General features: G+C 39.0%; 1 protein-coding gene across 1 annotated transcript in view; it reads right to left on the bottom strand.

Moving 5' to 3' along the window:
- TMTC1 (transmembrane O-mannosyltransferase targeting cadherins 1) overlaps window positions 1–24,134 on the bottom strand; it is a gene marked incomplete at its 3' end in the record, with an annotated part of 271,008 nt that overhangs the window by 97,363 nt on the left and 149,511 nt on the right. The window contains exon 8 of the mRNA XM_079715105.1: window positions 19,746–19,935. Coding sequence (XP_079571231.1) covers window positions 19,746–19,935 — 190 coding nt within the window. The remainder of the gene's footprint in view (window positions 1–19,745; window positions 19,936–24,134) is intronic.

Here is a 24,134-nt window from a genome sequence, read left to right as displayed (position 1 = left end):
TCTCGGGTCCTTTCTCTCTCTCTTCTCCTTCTGGGACCCCTATAATGCGAATGTTATTGCGTTTAATGTTGTGCCAGAAGTCTCTTAGGCTGTCTTCATTTCTTTTCATTCTTTTTTCTTTATTCTGTTCCACAGCAGTGGATTCCACCATTCTGTCTTCCAGGTAACTTATCCGTTCTTCTGCCTCAGTTATTCTGCTATTGATTCCTTCAAGTGTATTTTTCATTTCAGTTATTGTATTGTTCATCTCTGTTTGTTTGTTGTTTAATTCTTCTAGGTGTTTGTTCTTTAATACTTCTAGGTCTTTGTTCTTTAATTCTTCTAGGTCTTTGTTAAACATTTCTTGTATCTTCTCGATCTTTGCCTCCATTGTTCTTCCAAGGTCCTGGATCATCTTCATTATCATAATTCTGAATTCTTTTTCTGGAAGGTTGCCTATCTCCACTTCATTTAGTTGTTTTTCTGGGGTTTCATCTTGTTCCTTCATCTGGTACAAAGCCCTCTGCCTTTTCATTTTGTCTATTTTTCTGTGAATGTCACCATTTATTTTAATAATCAAGTACTAGTAAGGAGTTAAGGGAATTAAGTAAATTAGAAAAATGTTGTTCAATAAAACTTTTCCTGATTAGAATGGAACTATTACAGGAATTTATGGAGACATGGGAGAAGTAGAGAATGAACTTTCTTCCTCTCTCTCTGTGGTTCTGAACAAAAATGGAAAAAACACTAGAAACGTGTATTTTAAAAAAAAAGTGAGGAAGACTAGAGAGATGAAAGGTAGGGGCAAGACAAGATCTCTTCTAAGGTCATGTTCAATGTGTAAATTATTACACATGTGCTATGGGAGAGACTCATGCAGAGGGGGAAATAAAAGTCACCTGGTAAGCTGCAAATGGTAGAGAGTAAAGGAAAAACAAGCATATCTCGAGCACATACCATATGCCAGACATTTGACTGAGACTGTCCCACTGACATTTCATGATAATATTATAATGTAGGTAATTATCCCCAGTTTATAGATGAGGAAATTGAAGCTCAGAGGGCTTAAGACACTTATCTAAGTTGATCCAATTAGTGAGAAACAAGGGTTTCAAACTGAGGTGTGATTCACCCCAAAGCCTGTCCTTTCCCCACAGTCCATGTGGCTTTGGGATCCCAAGGCAAGGTCAAGTGTGTGCGTGGGGGGGGTGATTTCAGCCCTTTGCTGCCTCTTAGTTTTGTAGCAGAAACCCACAGAGAAGATAAGACCCAGTGATTTGGAGGTTACCTAATAAGGCACTGCTGAGGTAGACCAGAAATCTCACCCCTGAGTCCCTTTGCCAGATAAACGCTGACACGAGTATTCTACAATCTGCAGGGATGCAGCTGCATCCTGCTGCATGGAATGTGTGTTCTTTGTCAATTATTCTGTTTCAATAAATGATTGCAGGTGGCCCACCTACTCACTCTGACAACCAGCCTCTGGAAGAGCGGACATGTCCATGTCCACAGCCACAACAGGGGAAGACATAATTTATTTGATCTTAGTTACTGAATTGTAAGTCAAAATTATATTTAAGAAGACTTGAGGGGGGATAATGATTATTTTTGACATAAGAAATCAAATACTGTGATGAAATTGCCCTCTTATTAAGGAAAATAACAGAACATTCATATTCTAGTGACCACAGAGGCATAATGAATAAGCTGAGTGGACAAAAGTCTTCTAAATTTTAAATCTATACGTGCTCTGGAGCTTATTGCTCTAACCTCAATTTTTAATATTCAACTGTTTATGTCTAAATCTTGCAGAAATATAATACTGTGATAACCACTTACTCATTCCTTTTTTTTAACCTTTAAAAAACTTTAAATTTATTTTTAAATTGAAGTACAGTTGCTGGTCAATATTATATAAGTTACAGGTGTACAGTATAGTGATTCATAATTTTGAAAGGTTACACTCCATTTAGTTATAAAATATTGACTATATCCCCTGTGTTGTACAGTATATCCTTGTAGGTTATTTTATACATAATAGTTTGTACTTCTTAGCCCCCTACCTCTCGATAGCCCCTCCCTCTTCCCTCTCCCCACTGGTAACCACTAGTATGTTGTATTTTTAGATTCCACATATAAGAGAAATCATACAGTATTTGTCTTTCTCTGATAACCACTTACTCTTGTAGCATCTGTGATATTCATATTTATATCAGGTATTTGCTCAGAAGGGTGGATTTGGAAAATCAAAACAGTAGTGTAGCTCTAAGAGCTACGTGTTCATTTGTGTTGAGACCAAAGCTATCTGGGTGGACTCAGGAGAAAGGAGGAGCTGAGGGGAGGCATCAGAACCCCCGTTAGATACCTCTGCCTTCAGGGGAGGCCCTGTCCAGAGAAGAATCAGTGGTGCACTGGACAGGGGGCCTGTGGGACCACGGAGAGAAAACTGTCAGCAGAAGCTCAGTCTTGTGCCCAGAGCCTGTCCTGAGAAGAGAGGGGGAAAAGGCCACCACCTAGCAGTCCAGGTCTTCCATCATGCTCCCCGCATCCAGCTCTGGTTAGTGAAACAAAGATGACACAGGTAATGCAGCTGAATCCCTGGTTAAGAACCTGGGAATTCCCTGGTGGTGCAGTGGTTAAGACTGCCCTCCAGTGCAGGGGGTGTGGGTTCAACCCCTGGTCAGGGAGCTAAGATCCCACATGCCTCGTGGCCAAAATACCAAAACATAAAACAGAAGCAGTATTGTAACAAATTCAATAAAGACTTTAAAAATGGTCCACATCAAAAAAAATCTTAAAAAAAAAAGAACTTTAACTTAATAAAGTGACCTTAGGTGGGAGGGAGGCTGGTGCAATTAACCAATTTTTTCCCTCTGTAAGAATTCAATTAAGAGCCAGGATGGATTTAACCATGCAAGTGAAGTCATGTGTGAATTTAGCTTTGATGATGAGGAAACAAGAGGCAGAGGATAAATTAGATGCATTTTCATAAATAGTTTTGTTCCTATGAAAATATATACACTTGGCAGAAGTGGTCTTCTACCTATGACTACTGCTTAAATATTTCTAAGATGTCCCTCTGCCAAAACCTTCCAAAGCAGGATGCTATAGACTTATTTTCTGTTAAGAAAGAGACAAGATTTTTACTTTTTCACACCTTGAGTCACACTCACTCAGAAGTATGATTCATCTACCCACTTGGGATTGTCACACAGAGGACAGTCCCTTCCCTCTGTAGTCTAAAATGAATAAGGAGAAGGAACCACAAAAATCCCACAGTTTCACACAGTAAAGATGCAAATATTTTAGAGCAGCATTTCTTAAAGACTATAATTCACCCTGCTTTATCAAACAAATTACAGAGAGATGTTTGGCTTACTTCAAGGTTAAAAGATATGAAAGTAATAATAAATTTAGCAAGCTTCTCTCTTAACAGCTAAAAAAAGGGATTTTTACTTGTCCAACTGAGCTTCTGAAGTAACTGCTATGAATAATGGATTTGATTCCTGTTTTCCATCAATGTACTCATCCAAAATTAAAATATCTTCTATAATCAAAATAGGTTGGATCTCATTGGATAAGACCCACTTTCCTGCTTCTGAAACATATGGTGATAAAAGCCTAGTGAATCATCTTTTTTTATTAAAGTTGTTAAAAGCTCTTTTTTACAAGTAACTGACATGATTAAGTAAGGCTCTTCCCTTACCTTTAACTGTGCATCTTCCCTTCCCTTTAACTGAACAGCCTAACTACCACAGCCTAAAAGGGCAAATTTAATGGACTAATGAATGTAACAAAGGATGGAGACAAAGGCTCTAGGTTTTAAAATAGTATCAAATACTTGTAAATTTCCAAATTCAGACATTCCAACACCTATTATCATTTTTTTCATTAGGCCTGCTTTCCACCAAACACCAACAGCATAAATCTCTAAAGTGTAACTAAGAGGGAAGCAGCATAATATGATCTATATAAGGCTTGACATAAAAGCAAGAAGTTGACCATGTATCACTAATTGAGAGTCATTTTTCCCTTGGGAAATTCTTACAAGGTAAAAGAAAAAAAATCTTCTAGACAGAAAAACAAAGGGTGAAAGTGTTTCTCCAACAAGCCTTGGCATTGACTTATTCCCCAAGCAAAGACACTGTCAGAGTGAGCACCCAAATCTGTAACAGGCAGAAAACTAGAGTTCACTGGCCAAAGTCACCCACATCAAAAGGGACTGTGGTGCCTTGGAATGGAGACAGTTTTCAAGGCAATGCCAGGGAGGCTGATGTTAATGAATGTTCTTCCCAGTTAATCGCTTTTTAATACCAAATGCCAGGGGGCTGGGTCACAAACTGACTAGGCCAATTTGGCCATCAAAAGTTGGCGTCCTTCTGTAAATACTGCTGGCCTCTGGCAATCAGAGCCAGACAGGACACAAAAATGAAAGCAGGCTTTACATGAAATTCTGCCAAAAGTGCAGCCATTTATTATCAAACAGTCACACACTAGCTTATCATGAAGCTCTAGGAAGTCTTTTCTCTGTCCTCCAGCCTTCCTACAAGAAGCTTCCATGAAAGGACCTATGTTCTGTGGGAAGGACAGCTCGCTTTCCACTCAGGTAAGGCATAGAGGTACTCTGTCAAGCACCTTCTTTTTAAATCAACAGTGAAACAAATAAAGATACAATTTTTAGCTTTCTCCAGTTACAGGGAGCACTACATGTGCAGAGATACAAGCCATGTCACCTTGGTTTCACTTGGAAAACTGTCACTTCATATATGGATGAATCAGTGGCTCAAGGTAATACTCACTTCCCCAACCTATGGCATTTGATGGATGGCCATGCAGTATCCTCATCCCATCATGAGCCTTAGCAGTCACAGTCATTGCATCAAATACCCACATCCAAATGTCTAATTACAGCCTCAGTCTGATGAAAACCAAGGCTCCAGGAATCTGTTCCAAGGCTGTACCTCTCACTTTTTCAGGTGGTATTGCTATAGGGATAATAATATGAAAATTGTTTTGTTGATGCTGTGGTGGTGGCTATTGTTTTTGAAGGTACATATATGGCAGCAAGAAAGTGTTTAAGCGCTGCTCAAGAATGGACTCTCAAAATTCACTTAGCCACCAGCCCTGATATCTCCAAGTCGATACTTCCCAAAACATGCTATCACAACACTGATCCTGCAAGAAGGCCCTAAAAAAGTTTCCAAATTCAAATAAATTTGAGAAATGCCACTTACTATATACCCCATTTAAAAACTCAATAGCCAGGACATGGAAACAACCTAAATGTCCAAAGATAGATGAATGGATAAAGAAGACGTGGTACATATATACAATGGAATATTACTCAGCCATAAAAAGGGATGAAATTGGTCATTTGTAGAGACGTGGATGGATCTAGAGACTGTCATACAGAGTGAAGTAAGCCAGAAAGACAAAAACAAATACCGTATATTAACTCATATATATGGAATCTAGAAAAATGGTACAGATGAACCTATTTGTAGGACAGGAAGAGAGATGCAGGCATAGAGAACGGACATGTGGACACGGTGGGGAAGGGGAGGGTGGGACAAACTGTGAGATTAGGTTTGACATAAATACACCACCATGTGTAAAACAGATAGCTAGTGGGCACCTGCTGTATAGCACAGGGAGCTCAGCTCGGTGCTCTGTGATGACCTAGATGGGTGGGATGGGGGTGGGGTGGGAGGGAGGACCAAGAGGGAGGGGATATAGGTATACATATAGCTGATTCACTTTATTATACAGCAGAAACCAATACAACACTGTAAAGCAATTTTACTCCAAAAAAAACCACCTCAAAAGGCTGCTTAGAGCACAGTAAAGGTTTTGTGAAGTCCCTCAGTAAAGAAAAATATATTTAACTTCTCTAAACTTAATGCTTCTGAAATGCAGGATCTTTATTTAGAGTAACCTTACTTAATGACGTATATGATGCTAGAACATATTTTGAGAAATACTGGTATAAACTGCTCAAGCAGAATGAAGTTAAAAAGAAAAGTTTCCATCTTAGGAGCTTCTATAACCTGTCCCCAAAATCACCTCACTGGCTGCCAAATATTCCCTACATCTCTTTTATAGCCTTCACGCTACAGTTGAAATACAATTTCTGTCGCTCATCCTTCGTAGATGTAAAATAGATGATTTCCATGTAAAAAATCACTATACATTTAGAGAACTTTATCAAGCCATCCATCAGCATAGTCTTGGCTCCCGCCAGGGTAAGTCCTAAGAGCAGGAAAGTTTCTTGACAGGGGAGAGGCATATCTGTGCTTAGAAGGATAATTCTCTCAGAGCTGGGGGGATGGACTGAAAGTGGAGAAAACCAAGCTCTTCAAGGTAGCTACCGGGTTTACTTCTATTTTTATTCTCCATACTCAGCATATTTTTTGGAACAAATGAATGATCAATAAAGTAAATATCGAATACATTATCATTTCCTCTAGGCTTTTCCTCTCTAAATGCACCTTCCTGCACTTACAAATTTATTCTGCTTGTCTCTAAATACCTTGTCAGCTTTTAAGACCAGTTTCTATTTCCAACACACAGCTATAAATGTGGCTGCTGACTGCGACTGGTCATGCTACTCAGACCCCTGGCCTCTGCCTATGAGACACACAAAGTACAGGAGCATCAAGGATACTACAGGACGCTCCCCCTAACAATTTGCTTCCTCAAAGTATTCTTGGTAACTTTTCCAACCTCAGCAATGAGGCCCTTGGTAAAACACTGTCTCTGATTACTCATTCATTCAACAGATGGGTATTATTGCCTTCTCTTTTTAGTCTCTTTGGGCATTGTGCTTAGAGGCAATCACTTAAAGAATTTAGCAATCAATAACTTCCATCTTCTCTGTATTTTCCAGACACTAGGCTCTTTGGCATACATCAGTTAGCAAAACAGACACACACACACACACACAAAACGTTGCCTTTCCAGAGAGGGAAAAAAAAGATAGTCTGGTGAGGGGTATCTGCAATATAAGGTGGGTGGACAAGAAGGGGCTTGCAGTTTTAAACATGGTGGACAGAGTATGCCTCACTGAGAAGGTGGCAATTAAGCAAAGACTTGCAAGAGATGAAGGAGTCAGCCACAGTATTCGTTTCATAGGAAGAAACGAGGTCAAGAAGAAACAAGAAAAATAATGGGGACAGAGCATGTAAAACCTTTTCGGGGTCTTCCCTGGTGGCGCAGTGGTTGAGAGTCCACCTGCCGATGCAGGGGACGCGGGTTCGTGCCCTGGTCTGGGAAGATCCCACATGCCGCGGAGTGGCTGGGCCCGTGAGCCATGGCGGCTGAGTCTGCGCGTCCGGAGCCTGTGCTCCGCAGCGGGAGAGGCCACAACAGTGAGAGGCCCGCGTACCACAAAAACAAACAAACAAACAAAAAAAAAACCTTTTCGGCCATTATAAAAGTTATGACTTTTACTTGTGAGAAATAAGGAGCCACTGAAAAAATTTAAGTACAAGAAAGACAGGATCGGATTTACATTTTTAAGAATCATGGTAGTCACTGTACTGAGAATAGTCTGGACCACTGGCACTAGGGTAGAAGCAGGCCAACTAGTTGGAGGCTACGGCAATGATCTAGGTGAGAGAGAATGGCTTGGACCAGGGTGATAGCAGTGAAGGCAGTGAGAAGTGGTCAGATTCTAGACATATTTTGAAACAAAAGTTGACAGGATTTATTGATGGGTTGAAAGTAATATTAACGAGCAAGACAGAGAGGCAACAAGAAAACCCCAAGAATTTTGGCTTGGGCAACTAGTAGGATGCACAAAGGTGGGAAATCACGGTCAGGGAAACAATGAACGGGTAAGTTCAGGAGTTAAATTTCAGAATGTTGACTTGAAACACCATGTGGAAATGCATTTATACAGCACTTGCCTTCCTGAACAACCCCAGGTACCATATATATTATTTCATTCATTCTGATTATATTTTAGGTGAGAAAAAAGTTTGAAGACCCTATTGTCAACATTTTGATGTGTAATAATGTAAATACAGAAACATTAAAGCTTGTATGACAAACTCGTTTTCTTTCTAATACTCCATGCTGCCTCTTTAGGCAAAGCATGTGTAAAAGTAAGGCTTTTTTTTTTTTTTTTTTTTTTTTGCGGTACGCGGGCCTCTCACTGTTGTGGCCTCTCCCGTTGAGGAGCACAGGCTCCGGACGCGCAGGCTCAGCGGCCATGGCTCACGGGCCCAGCCGCTCCACGGCATGTGGGATCTTCCCAGACCGGGGCACGAACCTGTGTCCCCTGCATCGGCAGGAGGACTCTCAACCACTGCGCCACCAGGGAAGCCCAGTAAGGCATTTTAGTTTAGGTTTGTTTTTTTTTTTTAATGAGGGGATTGATTCTCCCCATGTTGCATTTATCAGTCCTTTATAGGCTCCTTGGGCTTTGTACTTAGAGTGAACCACCTAGAGAATCTGGCAATCAATCACTTCAGTCTCCTTTGTATTTTCCAATACAATAAGCATTTCCAATGGGTTTTCTGTTTAGAGGAACTTGTTCTAGCTGCTTTTATTTTTGGGCATCCTAATTACGTAGTTCATAGTTTTCTTCAAACAATATGGAAAGGGTGTGCTCCTTTAAATAAAAATGTCACATTCTCAATGGAAATAATGACAGAATGGCTCCAGGAGTTACAAAAATGTCTTTTGACCTTTTTAAGAGTTTAAAACAATCAGAAGCATTGCAAGGCTAAGTGGTAATGAGTTGCTTTCATGAGAGTATAAATCATTAAGTTAAAAGAAATAGTAAAATGTGTTAAAAATTAAGCTTATCACTCAAAAGGTGACAATTATTCTGAGTAAAAGCAAATAATAATACAGACTATAGAATCTTGCTGAGAATCATAAAGCATACAATCAAGAAAAATAAATAAAGCTGTTACTGATGTCTGAAAATTCCTTTTTTCCATTATGCAACTATCTAAAATTCTTCCATTAATAAATTCAGTGAGTCTTCCAGCTAAGGTATAAACATCAGAGGGGTAGGTAAGTCCTTTTCTTATTAAAGAGTGTGACTTGTGAAAATGTAATTGCTGTGTGAAGGCAAGGAATAAAACAAATTATTTAATGATGTGAAAAAACTCCTGCCAGGCCCAGATCAAAAGCCAAGCAGAGCAGTGCAACCGAACTGTGTACTACACAGAACATGAGAAGGATCTGCATTAGGTTCAGATGCAGCACAAGGAAAAATGATTTCCCAGGTGACATATTAGTAATAGACAACAAAGAATGCCTTGGGAAGACTGCACAAGGGCCTCTGATTTTCAGGTAGCCACTGAATAAAAAGATGCATCTCCAATGGCTATTTTGTTCCAATACCCAGCACTGAGTGGAATGGAGAAATCTGGTAATGACAGTAACAGGTTTTAAGAACAACAATAAAAGAAAATGAATCTTTTCTTGTATCTTGCTTATTCTGGTAAACTTTCAAATACCCTTAAAAATATCTATCATATTTCTATGGTTTGGAGGTTTAGGTGATAACTCCAATGTTCATTTGTACATAAGTCAGTGATATTTGTCACTATTCTCTTTCTCTTGATAAATGTTCGTTTTTTGAACTAGATAGAGTAGTTTTATGTTAGGATTCTGCCCTTATATGATATTTGAACATATCTACTTCCAAATTCCAAAATATGCCTAAACATTAAACACCTGCAAGTATGTTACTACTCTTAGCTCTTAGGTCAAGAATTTAAACCTCTGTTACCCAGGATGGGGGAATAAAGGGAGGTGGGAGGGCAGGATCAATCTTCAGCAGTGTTATAAATATTTTTTGATGATCTAAAGCATGACTGTAAATTGAAGTATACAGAATCAAAAAAAAGCAGTCAACTGGGTTACGTTTTTTCAAGACTGCTTATTCCTACAAAATGGAAACAAGAGGCCTTATTGTGCTCCTGACTTTGAGCTGTGACGATTTCTCGATGATAGCGATGGTGACAAGGACTACAAAAACAGCTGTCAGGTACACAGTGTTTCCCACATGCCAGCCGCTGTGCTGAGTGTCCAGTGTGGCTTGCCACGGTTCAACCTCACAATAACTACGGTGCAAGAACAGGGCTGAACAAGGTGAGCTCACACGGGTCAGGGGCACAGCCTGGCCTGACTCAGGTCAGCGCTAATCACCCCACTCTGCAGCCTCAGCTCGTCCCAGCCTCGGGACTCTGGATCTGGAACTTGGGGCAGTGCTCCTCCACACCTGGGCTGCCTCTTACATGGAGGGGCCTGGCTCCCACCTGAATTTAAAGTAGACTACCAAATGAAATTAGAGTGACAGAATATAAGTCACAATTTGTATCATGTATGGCAAAGCAGTGACGTAGAAGTACGTGGGAAGAGGCAGTGGCAATGGATCTTTAAATGTGTTCCATTTTAAAATAAGGTGCAAATTCAACTTCTCCATTTTCCAATATCACATCTGATGAAGTGGTAAGCTCGTTTTCCAACTTTCATCAGAAAAATAACGTAAACAGATATCTCAGCTTTAGCGCATGGCCAAAATTGACTACAGGTACTGCCTTGGAAAACTGTGACCCGGTAGCAAGACATTATCACCACAGGTAGAAGTGGCAGGTGGAGAAGCCAGCTGAGGGCAGTAAGAAGAGCCTGGATCAACTAGGCTGGCCAAATTTGAGACAGAGAGACATCCCAGACAATGGCTCCTCCCAAAGCACTGGTGGTCACAGACAGATGGACCATGGCAAGACATCACAGGGCCTCTTCTATCAGTGACTGCAGGGGTTCCAAAGCAGGACAAACAGGATGGGTTGTAAATGAGCTGGAAAGATTGGACCTGTAATAGTATGAGGAGAATTCTCATGAATTGAGGACAAAGGATGGAGAACATGAAGCTTCCAGAGAATGGAAACTGAAAAGAAAAATGTAGGCCAGAAGAAAAGAAAAAAAACCCATTAATATTGGCACAAAGCCATTAACCATTAAATGCAATCTTCATTCCTCAAGTTCAATTTTATTTTACCATTTGGTATACTACAACACGATGCTTATTTTACCAGGTTTCATAATGGCTATTCTGGAATTTAAAAGAGTTATTCCGCAGTGATCTATGTGACACAATAATACCGTAACGTACTATTTGGATAAGCTAAACGCAAAGTAATTTCCAGAAATCTGAAAGCGTGTTCAGTTCAACCGTATGAATCTATGGTAGTACAATGTTCTACAGCAGGGGTCAGCTAATTTATGCGACACTGGTGGAGTTGAATAGTTGTGACAGACTGTATGACAAAACCTCAAATATTTTCTATCTGGTTCTTTGCCAAAAGAAAGAGAAAAGTTTGCCATCTCTTGGTCTGCCCTATTGTATTATGCTTATTCTCATAAGCTCCTTCTGTGCCAAGTACTTTTGGGAATGAGGTAAGAATGTCAATGAGAAAATAATCACTTCCCGATCTTTCCTCCTTGTTGAGTTGTGTGGGCGTTTTAATGAAAGAGAGATCTAAGCCTGACAGTCTCCATTTGTCCATCTGTCTGCACTTTCACTGAGTGTGTTGCTGGAGGCTGTGATAAACACTAGAATGGAGGCTAATCAAGAACAAGGCTGGGAACAGGAATGAAGGGAGATCTCAGAGAAGAACACAGCCACCTCCCGAAGCAGAAGATGCAGGACCCCCACTCCATCCCACCTCTCCATTTCCACCAAGTTGTCACTGATGGTCACCTCCACTGGTCAGGCTGTGCATTCATCCCTATGCAGACCTGAGAATTTGACTTGTTTTCCAGGGCCCAGAGACATAGCTGGTGATTTGTGCTGATTTCAAGGGAATGATGTAGAAGACTATGAATGGAAAATCTGGGGCAAAGCTGTGACCTCTACTGAAAATGAAAACAAAAAAAAACAAACAAAACCAACCCTTAAAGCCTCATACCTGGGGGAGTGGACCTCCATTGCTTAATGTCTGTTCTCAAAAGACATCTCATTGTTGAGGTCATTATTGGGAAAGCTGGTATCATTAACTTTCCTCATTTTTCCTCACGTTTTACTATTTTACAAGCATGCCCCGTATTATAAAAGATATTAAAAAAAAATCTTAACATCTCAAGATACCTTGTGAGAATGGAATAAGGAATCAATAACAAATAAATTACTCTTAAATATAACTTAGTGGTGTTTCCTCTGTAACACAGGAAATCGCATTAAAGGACATGGGAAAAGGGCAAGCATAAAGAGTAGGACCAACGGTATTAACTCCTGTAAACAATCCAAATTAATTCAAACTTTCCTGACATTCCTGACATATGTCACTATTTTATTGCAAGTCAATAGTCTGATGATGCGCAGTCTGTAAGAAAAACCCAAGTACATTCTTGGCCTATTGTTCCCTTGGTATATAAACATTCACTATTCATAGAAGAGAATGGAATAACCAGCCTCCATGGCTTAAGTGCTCTTTATCTCTACTGTACATACATTCCAACAGAGAGATTATCCTCATCACAACGAGTGAGAGCAAATTAGTTCACTTTAAAATTCAATTGTTAAAAAAAATTCAATCCAATAATGAGTTTCTAGATTGTTCTCTCCATTATGTAATATAAGCTCAAATGTATTCCTCGTGAATAAAGGGTGTGAATAGAAGGAGGTGATGGAGAGGCACAGAATAAGACAAATTTCACATTTAAATTCTCAAAGATGCAAGTGAGCTCTTTTATAATAAATAATAAACTACTCCCTGAGGTGTTAAATTTCTTACGCCATGAAAATAGGACAAATTAGAAACAATCTTTAAATTAATTCCGTGATTATTTCTAGAGAAAGAAAACCCTCAGATTCTGAGCCCTAGTTCTCCCACTCAACCCTGGACAAAAGCCTGTCAAAATTCAGACATCTGCTCTCTGAGCTGCTTACCTAGAGGGACACTCCAACGGGCTGTGGAAGTGGCCTAGAAGGGTCTGGTTTATAATGGTGTGTAACTTAACTTACTTGTATAAAAGAGAGAATTTGTTTTTGTTTTCAATAAGTGTAAAAATGTACAAGGACAAATGTTCAAAGCAGTCCTGCAGAGGGTGGGTCTTGGGGCATGGTTGGGAATTGGGAAATAACTGCTGTTTTATTTCTTACATGTGGTAATTAGTTGCTTTGTAAAGTCAAAATATTTTCCAGAAAAATTCAATTAGGTGTAAATACAATTGTATCAGGGTAGATTATATCCCCCTCCTCCAGTGCCCTGGTTGATAACAAGGTAGGATGAAAGAAGTGAGTTTGGTAAATTGGAGGAGAAACAAAGATTGTCAACATATATATGGCCCCAAAGTTATGCCCTCCCCAAAGTTGGTTCATATTAGCAAAAGAAAGATTTGTATGTCTTATAGATGCCTTATGGACTCCAAGGCTGCCCTTTTCTTTCAACCCTCACCTCTTATCTTCCACAAACACATACACAGAAACATCTACATTCTTTACAAAGGACCTGAATTCTTCCCCGTCTCATTCCCCTCCATGGCCAGACCTTATCAACAAGAAAATCAGACAAAACCATCCAACAGTTAACAGAGCCAGAGACCCTGTGGAAAAAGCATGGCAGGTAAAAAGAAAGTCGGCAGAGGCTTAAAAGGCCTAGGCTCGATCCTGTGCACACACGCGTGCGCACACACACACACACACACACACACACACTCTCTCTCTCTCCATCATCTCCTGGACATCATTTCATCTGGCTCTACCCTTGACCCCTCTGCTGCAGCCATGTCAGCTTCCCTGCTGTTCTGTGAACACTCCAGTACTTTCCTGCCTCAGGGTCTTGGCACTTGCTTTCCTTCTACTTGAAATACCCCTCCCCCAACAGCCAAATGGCTCATTCCTTCACTTCCTTTATATCTCTGCTCAATGTCATAATATCTGTGAGGCCAGCCCTGACCTCCTCACAGCCCTTATCAACACCTGGCATGTAACGACAAATTTTAAGTGTTTAACTGTAAGCTCCATGTAGGCAAGACCTTCATTTTGTTCCCTGCTGTGATCCTGGCAACAAGTAGACACTCAATCAACATTAAGAGAATTAAAGAGGAAGAAGTAGTGAGGCTAAAAAGAACATACTCTCCCCTGACTATAAGCCAGGGTGGCCTTTGTATGATTGAGAATCCATCAAAGGTGAAATAAAAGAAATATTTTCCATGATTCCCTGGACTCAATGTTTATGCTTGTTTATCCAATCATTTTTTCCCCTGGTAATGTATCATATGGACTCACTATCTCAAAATTTAAGGAAATAGCCAGGGATTGTAAAGTAATTTCAATCCAATACATTGATGCAGTACACACATCATTTAGAAATATTCTAGGTGGACAGAGCTGTGTTTATTTTGCTGACGTTATTGTAAACATTTCATCCACTGTTCCTTTTTAGCACGGAGAAATGTCCGCAAAGCAAGACCTCTATTTTCATAAAAATCTTAATTCTACTGTGTAGTGTCTTGGAGTCAGAGCCCTTTGGATCATGTCCTTAGTAACTAATCACCACACAGAATAACCAAGATTATCTCTGCTTCAAGAGCTTACCAATTAGCAGGAGAATCTGATTTTTAAGACCTTCCAATGTGTAAGTAGATCAAGAACAAAGGGGCAAGGCCACGTAAACACGAGCTAGATGCCTCCAAACTCTGAAAGAAGAAAATGTAGAAAGTGCAAGTAGCCTCCAAGAATTGCCAGAGGCTTTAGTTAATGTTTGCAAAGAATTTTCAAGATGAAAGCCACCATAGAAGAGCTAAATCTTACTATCACCACAGCTGGAATGCTTTGCTAATGTTTTTCCTGATGCAGTAAAGTGATTTTGGAACAAATTCCATGAAAGAAAAGGGTTAACAGCCTTCCAACGAGGAAGTTTCCATTCATTCATCATGTTACCACAGACACTCTGGGGATGGCCAAGGTTCGCCTATGTGCAGGGGTTTACTGCCAGCATGAAGGTCCAACTTTAACATAACCTGACCAAGGTGACAGCCTGTGGGGACTCACCACTCCCTTTAGTTAGCTGGGAGAGTGTCAAGAAAACCACTTCCTGACATAGCAGTCCAGCACTCTACTACATTTGCTTTTGCAGATCAACACCAGTATAGCAGGCGCGTCAAACCACACTGAAAGGCTAATAAAACAAACCTCATATTGACTCCCAAACATTTCACACCGGTATTGAGCACAGTCTTTTTTTAGGCTTTAAATATAGTTCACTTAAGCAAAAGGTTCTGCATACCAAAATCGAAAAAGAGTTTCTAACTTTTTATGATTTTATTCATTTAGATAATGCATATTGAGTGGCAAACAATAAAATTTAGATAATAAGTATTGGATGTGACAAACTCTTGATGTTACAAATATGGCATTGAACAAAACAGAAAATAATCTCTGTCCTCGTGGGGTTTATGCTCTAGTTGGAGGAAATAGACATTACATAAAACAACAAAATTATATAGCATTTTAGAAACTGGAAGTATAGTGAAGAAAAAGTTAAGTGAAAGGGAGGTAAGATGTGGAGCAGAGGGTGTGTGAGTGCATTTTAAATAGGGTAGTTATGGTAGCCCTTACCGAGAAGATGAAATTTGTGCTCACATAAAAATTAAGTCAAAATGGATCAATAACCTAAATATCAGAGCTAAAACTGTAAAACTCTTAGAAGAAAACTGAGTGGGAAATCTTTATGACCTCGAATGTGACGATGGATTCTTAGATTTGACACCAAAAGCAATGAATAACAAAAGAAAACAATAAATTAGACTTCATTAAAAACTTTTTTGCATTAAAGGACATTATCAAGAATGTGAAATGACAATTTAAAGAATGGGAGAAAATATTCCCAAATCATCTATCTGTTGGGAATTTAATATCCTGAACTCCTACAATTCAACAACAAAAAGACAACCCAATTTAAAAAAATGACCAGAGAGGCTTCCCTGGTGGTGCAGTGGTTAAGAATCCGCCTGCCAATGCAGAGGACATGGGTTCGAGCCCTGATCCGGGAAGATCCCACATGCCATGGAGCATCTAAGCCCACGAACCACACTACTAAGCCAGTGTGCCACAACTACTGAAGCCCGTGTGCCTAGAGCCTGTGCTCCACAACAAGAGAAGCCCCTGCAGTGAGAAGCCCGCGTACCACAACGAAGAGTAGCCCCCACTTGCCACATCTAGAGGAAGTCCATGTGCAGCAACAAAGACCCAAAGCAGCCAAAAATAAATAAATTTATAAAAACAAACAAACAAAAAAACACCTTGTTAAAATGACCAAAGGACCCGAATAGACATTTCTCCAAAGAAAATACACAGATGGCCAAAAGGCACATGAAAAGATGTTCATCACTGATCATTAAGGAAATGCACATCAAAACCACAGTGAGATACCTCTTCATGCCCACCAGAACAGCTTTAAATAAAATAATACAAAATAACAAACATTGGCAAAGATGTAGAGAAATAGGAACCCCTGTACATTCCTGGTGGAAAAATAAAATGGTGCATCCACTGTGAAAAACAGTTCCTCAAAAAGTTAAACAGAATTACCATATGACCCAGCAATTTCACTCCTAGGTATATACCCAAGAGAAATGAAGAAGTATGTCCAACACAGAAACTTGTACACCAATGTGTATAGTAGCATTATTCATACTAGCCAAAAGGTGGAAACAGCCATAATGTCTATCAACAGATGAATGCATAAACCAACTGTGGTATATATCCAATGAAATATTATTCAGTCAAAAAAGGAACAGAGTATTGATATACACTACAACTTTGGACGAACTTCAAAAATACTATGCAAAGTAAAAGAAGTCAGACACAAAAGGTCACATATTGTATTACTGTAATTATTGTATAATTTATTTTATATCCAGAATAGGCAAATCCATAGAGACAGAAAGCAGATCAGAGGTTACCAGGGGATGGGGTAGGGAGAGTTGGGAGTCATTACTTAATGGGTATGGGGTGTTTTTAATGAAATTATGAAAGAGCTCTGAAATAGAACAGGTAAGTACACAACATTGTGAACACACTAGTGCCACTAAATTGTACACTTTGGAATGGTTAATTGTATGTTATGCAAATTTCACCTCAAATAAAAAAGCAAAAAAATTTTTCATCAGATTTTCAGGATCACATATTGTGTTTTATATTCTACTTTAAGTTCTGTATTCATTCTAGCCTTTAATCTATTTGTAATATTTTAATCTTCTTTTAAAACACAACTTTATTGAGATACCATTCACATACAATAGAATTCACCCATTTTATGTGTATATTCTGATGAGTTTTGGTAAATGTACATATAATCCAGCAACTAAAACCACAATCAAATTTTCGACAACATTTCACACCCCCAAAAGTTCCTTCAAGTCTTTTTTACAGTCAATTCCCAACCCCAGGTTTTCTGTCATTAAAATCCTGCCTTTTCTAGCCATATAAAATTCTAGAAAAGGCAGAATTATAATGACAGACATTTCATATGAATGGAATTATGCAGTATTTGATCTTAAATGCCTGGTTTCTTTCACTCGGTAAGTATTTGAGGTTCATTTTTGTTGTTTTATGTATCAGTAAATTATTTGTTCCTTTAAATTTTTTAATAATTTACCACATTAAGTTTATCCATTTCCAAGGTGAGGTCACTAGACGATCTTTATTTTTCAACTAGTATAAATAAAGCTGCTATGAATATTTACTTGTAAGACTCTTGTATGGACATAAGTTTCCATCTCTCTTCAGTAGATACTGAGAAGCAGAATTGCTTATTTTTATGTTTAACTTCTTACAAAACTGCTGAATTTTTCCAAAGTGGCTGACCCATTTTTCATTCTCACCAGTCATGTATGAGGCTTCCAGTTGCTGCACATTCTTAGCCAACACTTAGTATTGTAAACCTTTTTAATCACAGTCATTCTATAGAGTGTATAGTGGTTCTTTTTTGTGGTTTTGAGTTTCCCTAATGACTAATGATGCTGAGCATCTTTTCATGTACTTATTACCCTTTGTATATCTTCTTTTGTGAAGTGTCTATTTGAATCTTTTGTCCATTTTTAATGAGTTGCCTTCTAATTATTGAATTTTAAGAGCTCTTTAAATATCCTAGATACAAGTCTTTGGAGGTATATGTTTTGCAAATATTTTCTCCCAATTTGTAGCTTGCCATTTGACTTAATTAACATTATCTTTTGAGGAACAGAGTTTTTAATCCTGATGATGTCCAGTTTATCAACATTTTCTTTCATAATTTGCACTTTATGTATCCTAAGAAATCTTTGCTTAACACAAGTTCACAAAGATTTTCTATTTCCTTTTAGAACCTTTGGTGTTATTTAACTCTTTTGTTTAGGACTATGATCCACTTAGAAGTATTTTCTAAGTGTATAGTATGAGTTAAGGGTTAATGTTCATATTTTTCCCTTACAGATAATTCGTTATTTCAGTATCTTATATTTCCCCATTGAATTACATTGGTAACTTTGTTAAAAATCAGTTAAGCTTGTAAATGTGAGTTTATCTTTGGAATCTGAATTCTATTCCATTTTCTACCGACTATTTTTTCCTGACTTTGGGTCACCTATTTCTTTACATGTCTAGTAATCTAATTAAAAACCCGGCATTGTGTGTCATACACTATAGTGACTCTATTCTATTTTGTTCTTCTGAAATTTGATGGTTTCCTGTTTTAATATATGATAAACTTGCCTGGATTCAAACTGAAAAATCTCTTTTTATGTAGAGAGCTGAAATTTTTGCTCAGTGGGGTTTTATTTGTTTCTTTCTTTCTTTTGCCTGGATCTCTGGAGAATCTCTCTTGTTCTTGCATAGCTTTGTGATCAGCCAATGATTTCAACAGAGGTTATATACAGACAACTAAAGCCAGCGAAGCTTCCACCCTCTGCCGCCCAACTTGCATTTGTGTTGAAGAATTCATTCAAATTTGCAGCAAATAATAAGTCTCCCCAGGCTTTCAGTTTTGCTCGCGCTTTCTAGGATGCCCCATGTGCACATGTTGTTTTCTCATTCATCCGTGAATGCACGGAGAGGGTATTATCTCTGCCCTTTTACAGCTCTCTTGCTTCCAAAATCTACCCCTTAAATTGCTAGCTGCTTTGCTACTCTCCCAAACCAAATCAGCCACCTCCAGCCAGTAAACCTGTGAGTTTTTAACACTAGATCTGGGGGGATGGGAATATTCTCAGGCAAGAAGCATCTTACACAAGGCAGTAGCCGTTTTTAATAAGTAAATATTTTCAAGTTCTTTGCTGTCTTTGATCATTTTTGAAATGGTTACATTTAATAATTTTTTCCACGTTCCAATATTTTTCCAAGTTCCCAATATTGAAGCTTTTAATAAAGTTTTGTACTATTATCTTTTTTTTGAAGTGAGAATCACCCAACCAACTCAGGCAGGCATTTATTAGTGTAAGCAGAATCTTAACCATATTTAAGCACTTATGAACATGTTATCATTATCTCATTTATCATTACATGAAATCAAATGAATTAGGTCAAAAATGAGGCAACCACTGCAAGGAAAAAATTTCTCATTTGCAAACATTGTAACCTTGGTCTATTAACCTTGATACAGTCTTTAAAATATATATTACCTTTCTGGAAAATTTTTAAATACACAAAGTTTTTTAGATGAACGAGTAAAATTTAGACTCACACCCCCTTGCAAAAAAAGAGTTACTGAGTATAGAGTATCTCTCTCGAAATGTAGAATTCATTTGAATCTTAAGAAAATTACCTTGACGGCTGCTAAACAATGAAGGCTCAGTAAGGCCATCACAACTGCCAGAAGGATGGTGGCTAAGTTCCGCGTGTCCCATATGGTCTCTACCAGAGGAATACTGCCCACCTGCCAGTCATAGCACAGGGTAACAGGTGCAAGCAGAAGCCACACGTTGAAGGCCAAGAGGTAGGAATAGGTAAGGAATCTACAAAGAGAAGAAAAGTCACTGAAACATAACTCGAGATCCATGACATTTTGCAAACATTCATTCACCATGTTTCTATTAAATAGCACTTCTATACTATCAATGTTATAGAAAAGACAAGGTAAGATGGAAAGTCATTCATTCATTTAGTCATTAAGTTGATCATTTTGGAATCTACTTAATAGCTGTTAGTTACTGTGGTAAGTGCTGGCCTTTCAATGATGAATAAGACAGAGTTTCCATGACCTATATTTAAAAATTATCATAAATAAATACGTAACAACTGAGATAAATGGTATAGATGAAAGCATATGACATGAAATGTTGCCCTGTTGGATACTATTCCCTGGGTAGGAGACATTTGACCTGTCCCTTTTTTTTTTTTTTTTTTTTTTTGTGGTACGCAGGCCTCTCACTGTTGTGGCCTCTCCCGTTGCGGAGCACAGGCTCCAGACGCACAGGCTCAGCGGCCATGGCTCACGGGCCCAGCCGCTCCGTGGCATGTGGGATCTTCCTGGACCGGGGCACAAACCCGCGTCCCCTGCATCGGCAGGCGGGCTCTCAACCACTGCGCCACCAGGGAAGCCCTGTCCCTTTTTAATAGTGCCCCAAATCCTGCAGTAGATATGAAAATATTAACCATTTTATAATAGATTATCCATTTTGAACTATTTCAAAAAAATCAAAATACCTGTGGTAAGGAGATAAAGTCTCTTACAAATCGAGAGGCTAGCCTTTAAGAGGGAAGTAACAGCAGTCCTTGATAATAAGAATAGCCAGGTGGACCTAGGGAAGGAAATTTATGAATGGGGATGTTACTCCTGTTTCCTGGCTGTGTCTAGGCACTAAGGCATTCTAACTGACCCCCTTCCTTTCAGCGTAGAGGAAACTAAATTTACTTAAATTCGTTCAGTAAACACAAATTCTTTATCTTGTGGTCTAGACCCTTGAAAACTGCAGAACTTTCAGCCTATAAGAAACTCCATCCAAACCTCTGCACTAGGGGATGGCCAGACTCTAGTATGGCTTTTAGCAGCATAAGGCCATGTTCTTGGGATGACCCCAGCCCCTCCACTAAAATGCCTGCCTGAGAAAGATCATCATTGCCAGGAGAGTTTACCTTTTTCTAGCTAATCCCTGACAAAAAGGCCCCTGACCTCCCTTTCTTAGAGCACTTACTACAAAGGACTTACAGTTGGGAATATGTATCTCTTACAACTCAGAACTGTCTTTCTCAAGGACCTGAGAGTCATTCCTTTAAAATATAATCACCAGGAGGAAGGGGCCTGTCTCCCAGACTGTGAGGACAGGATCCTAACTCTGATAACTGCCAGCCAGCAGACACAGCCTAAATGCACTTAGACGATCAATCCTTTGTAATTTCTTACCTCTCTGACTCTGCCAAGCCCCCTTTGCCACCCCTCCCATTCTCTCTTTAAAATACCCAGTCAACCCTGCGCAAATCAGAATGGAGCTCAGCTCTTTCCTGAACTGTCAGTAGTTACTGAATAAAGTGTGTTCTTACTGCTCTAACTAATGTCCAGCTGTGTTTATCTTTGACACTCTACAGGGGACTAAACCAGAGAAATAGATAAATCCCTTGCCTTCAAGGAATGTAAAATCCAATAGTGAAAATAAGATACACAGACTTAAAGAGGCAGAAGGAGATGAGCGCCGTGAGGGTTCAGAATGTGAAGAGAAGAGCTCCCTCATCGCCAGGTCCTTTTGGAGGAAACCTTGGATGCGCAAAGAAGTTGGATCAGATAAGTTCTAGGTTACTTTCCAATGTTAAGAGTCAATTCACCCTGAATTCCTCTCAGTAAGTAGCTCTGGTTAAGAACACCCCTCCCAGCCCTTTCCAATTTATCTCCTTCCCTTTCCTCCTTTTCCTCCAAGGTTGGCAGTGGAAAAATCATTAGCAATGATCAGGAAAGGCTCAGCGATGGGGATTATTCACTGCCTCTGCTCTCAAACCCCAACAGAGAAATGGGTCAGATATTTCAATGGTGTTTCTCAACACTCCCCTCCCTGTTGTTATTTTAAATAAAATAGGAATGTACAGATAGTGCAGTATATACTGAAAGTTTGATGAAGTCCAAGGTTCGTTAGTTATCAAAGATAAAAACAAAAAAGTCACCTTATCCCTTTTAGGTTTGGGACTGTGAAACTGCCTCGTGAGAATGCCAACTCCACAGAATGATGACTGTGTCCCTTAGGGCTTCTTCTTTTCACAGAGCTTCTAAGCTGATGCTATATACTTCTTAGCTCAGTAAAGATTCTTCATGACTTGGCTTTAAAGGAGAATGTTCAACCACCAAACTTAGCAGGAGAGTCACACAGCTACGTCACTCGGTTACATCCCAACTCTTAGGAATTACTTTAAAAAATAGTATCTCTCCTTCTTGCTATAATAGATCTAGGCAATGATCATAAATGGCTGCTGAAATTATTAGGTGAAAAGCTGATGGGGTATTTTATAATGGATGGATCAGGCTAAATCAGGTGCCTAGAACTTACTAATCAATTTTAACATCACAGAAAGAAAGACTAATTCCTGATGGATATACACAAAAAGCTGATGGGCTGCTTTTTTATTTAAAGCAGTCTTGTCAAATAAAAAAGAAAATTAAACGTGAATCTAATCAAGCACTTTATTACCAGTTTACATCAAATACAGAAAACACCAGAACATGTTAAATAATACCACAGGGAGGCAATACGCTAAATCCAGAATGTTACAAATTCCACAGAACAAATGACGGCGGTTTCTTCAACAAATACATTGCAATGGGAAGGGAAAAAACGGGGAGAGGGCACCTATAAATTAAGAGACTTAAGAGACATATCAAATAAAGTGCAGGTTAAAATGAAATGCTGATTGGATATATGATAATAGAGAATCACTGTTAATTTCTAAAGCATGATAATGGTATTGTGGTTCTAAGTCTTTACGGGTCCTTGTATTTCAGAAATACATACGAAAATATATGCATTTGAAATGAGATTATGTCTGGGATTTGCTTCAAAATGATGGATTGAAGCGACGGGGAAGAACCGGGTGGGAGTATGAATGAAACAAGATTGGCCATGAACTAGGAAAACTGGATAAAGGGTAGGTGGGGATTCTTTATGCCGTTTTCTCCACTCTTGTACATATTTAATATTTTTCATAATAAAACATTTTTTAAGTAGTGAGAAAGGCAACAGAATTGCAACAGGAATGCTTTCTTAAGTCTGGTTGCAGCTTGACCATGGAATAGCTGCAAACACCATGCAGAAACTTTTAATGTTCAGTTCACATTTTGAACTTGCCCTGCAAGTTGTCTTCATTCAGTCTCTTATATTTTCTAGACTTGCAATACCATACTGACAAAAAACAAATATCAAGAATAACATTTTTTAAAAGTTACAGTCTCAACGTAGTTACTTACATATATATATATATATATATTTTTTTTTTTTTTTTTTGCAGTACACGGGTTTCTCACTGTTGTGGCCTCTCCCGTTGTGGAGCACAGGCTCCAGACACGCAGGCTCAGCGGCCATGGCTCACGGGCCCAGCCACTCCCCAGCCACTCTTTTAAATAAAGATCCCCGGCATGTGGGATCTTCCCGGACCGGGACACGAACCCGTGTCCCCTGCATCGGCAGGCGGACTCTCAACCACTGCGCCACCAGGGAAGCCCACTTACATATTTTTTTTAATGCTCAGTTGTGACTTTTTACACAGATTATAAGCAAAATAGGTCAAAAAAGAAAAGTAAACCATAGAACTAAAACTTGACCTTCCTATGACACTAGGAAGGTCAAAACTATTAACTTAACCCAACATTATTAACTAACCCTCCTTTATTTTTGTTGAGGTATAGGTGACTTATAATATTATATTAGTTTCAGGTGTACAACATAGTGATTTAAAATTTTTATAGATTATACTCCATTTAAAGTTATTATAAAATATTGGCTATACTCCCTCTGCTGTACAATGTATCCTTGTAGCTTATTTATACATAGTAGTTTGTACCTCTTAATTCCTCACCCCTAAATTGCCCCACCCCCTTCCCTTTTCATAATCATTAATTTGTTCTGTATGTGAGTCTGTTTCTGTTTTGTTATACTTGTTTGTTTGTTTCATTTTTTAGATTTCACATATAAGTGATGATACACAGTATTTGTCTTTCTCTGTCTGACTTCTTTCA

The sequence above is a fragment of the Hyperoodon ampullatus genome, assembly GCF_949752795.1.
Source record: "Hyperoodon ampullatus genome assembly, chromosome: 11".
NCBI classification, from domain to species: Eukaryota; Metazoa; Chordata; class Mammalia; order Artiodactyla; family Ziphiidae; genus Hyperoodon; species Hyperoodon ampullatus.
The sequence above is the reverse complement of the archived record's forward strand: the minus strand, read 5'-3'. Positions and strand labels throughout refer to the sequence as shown.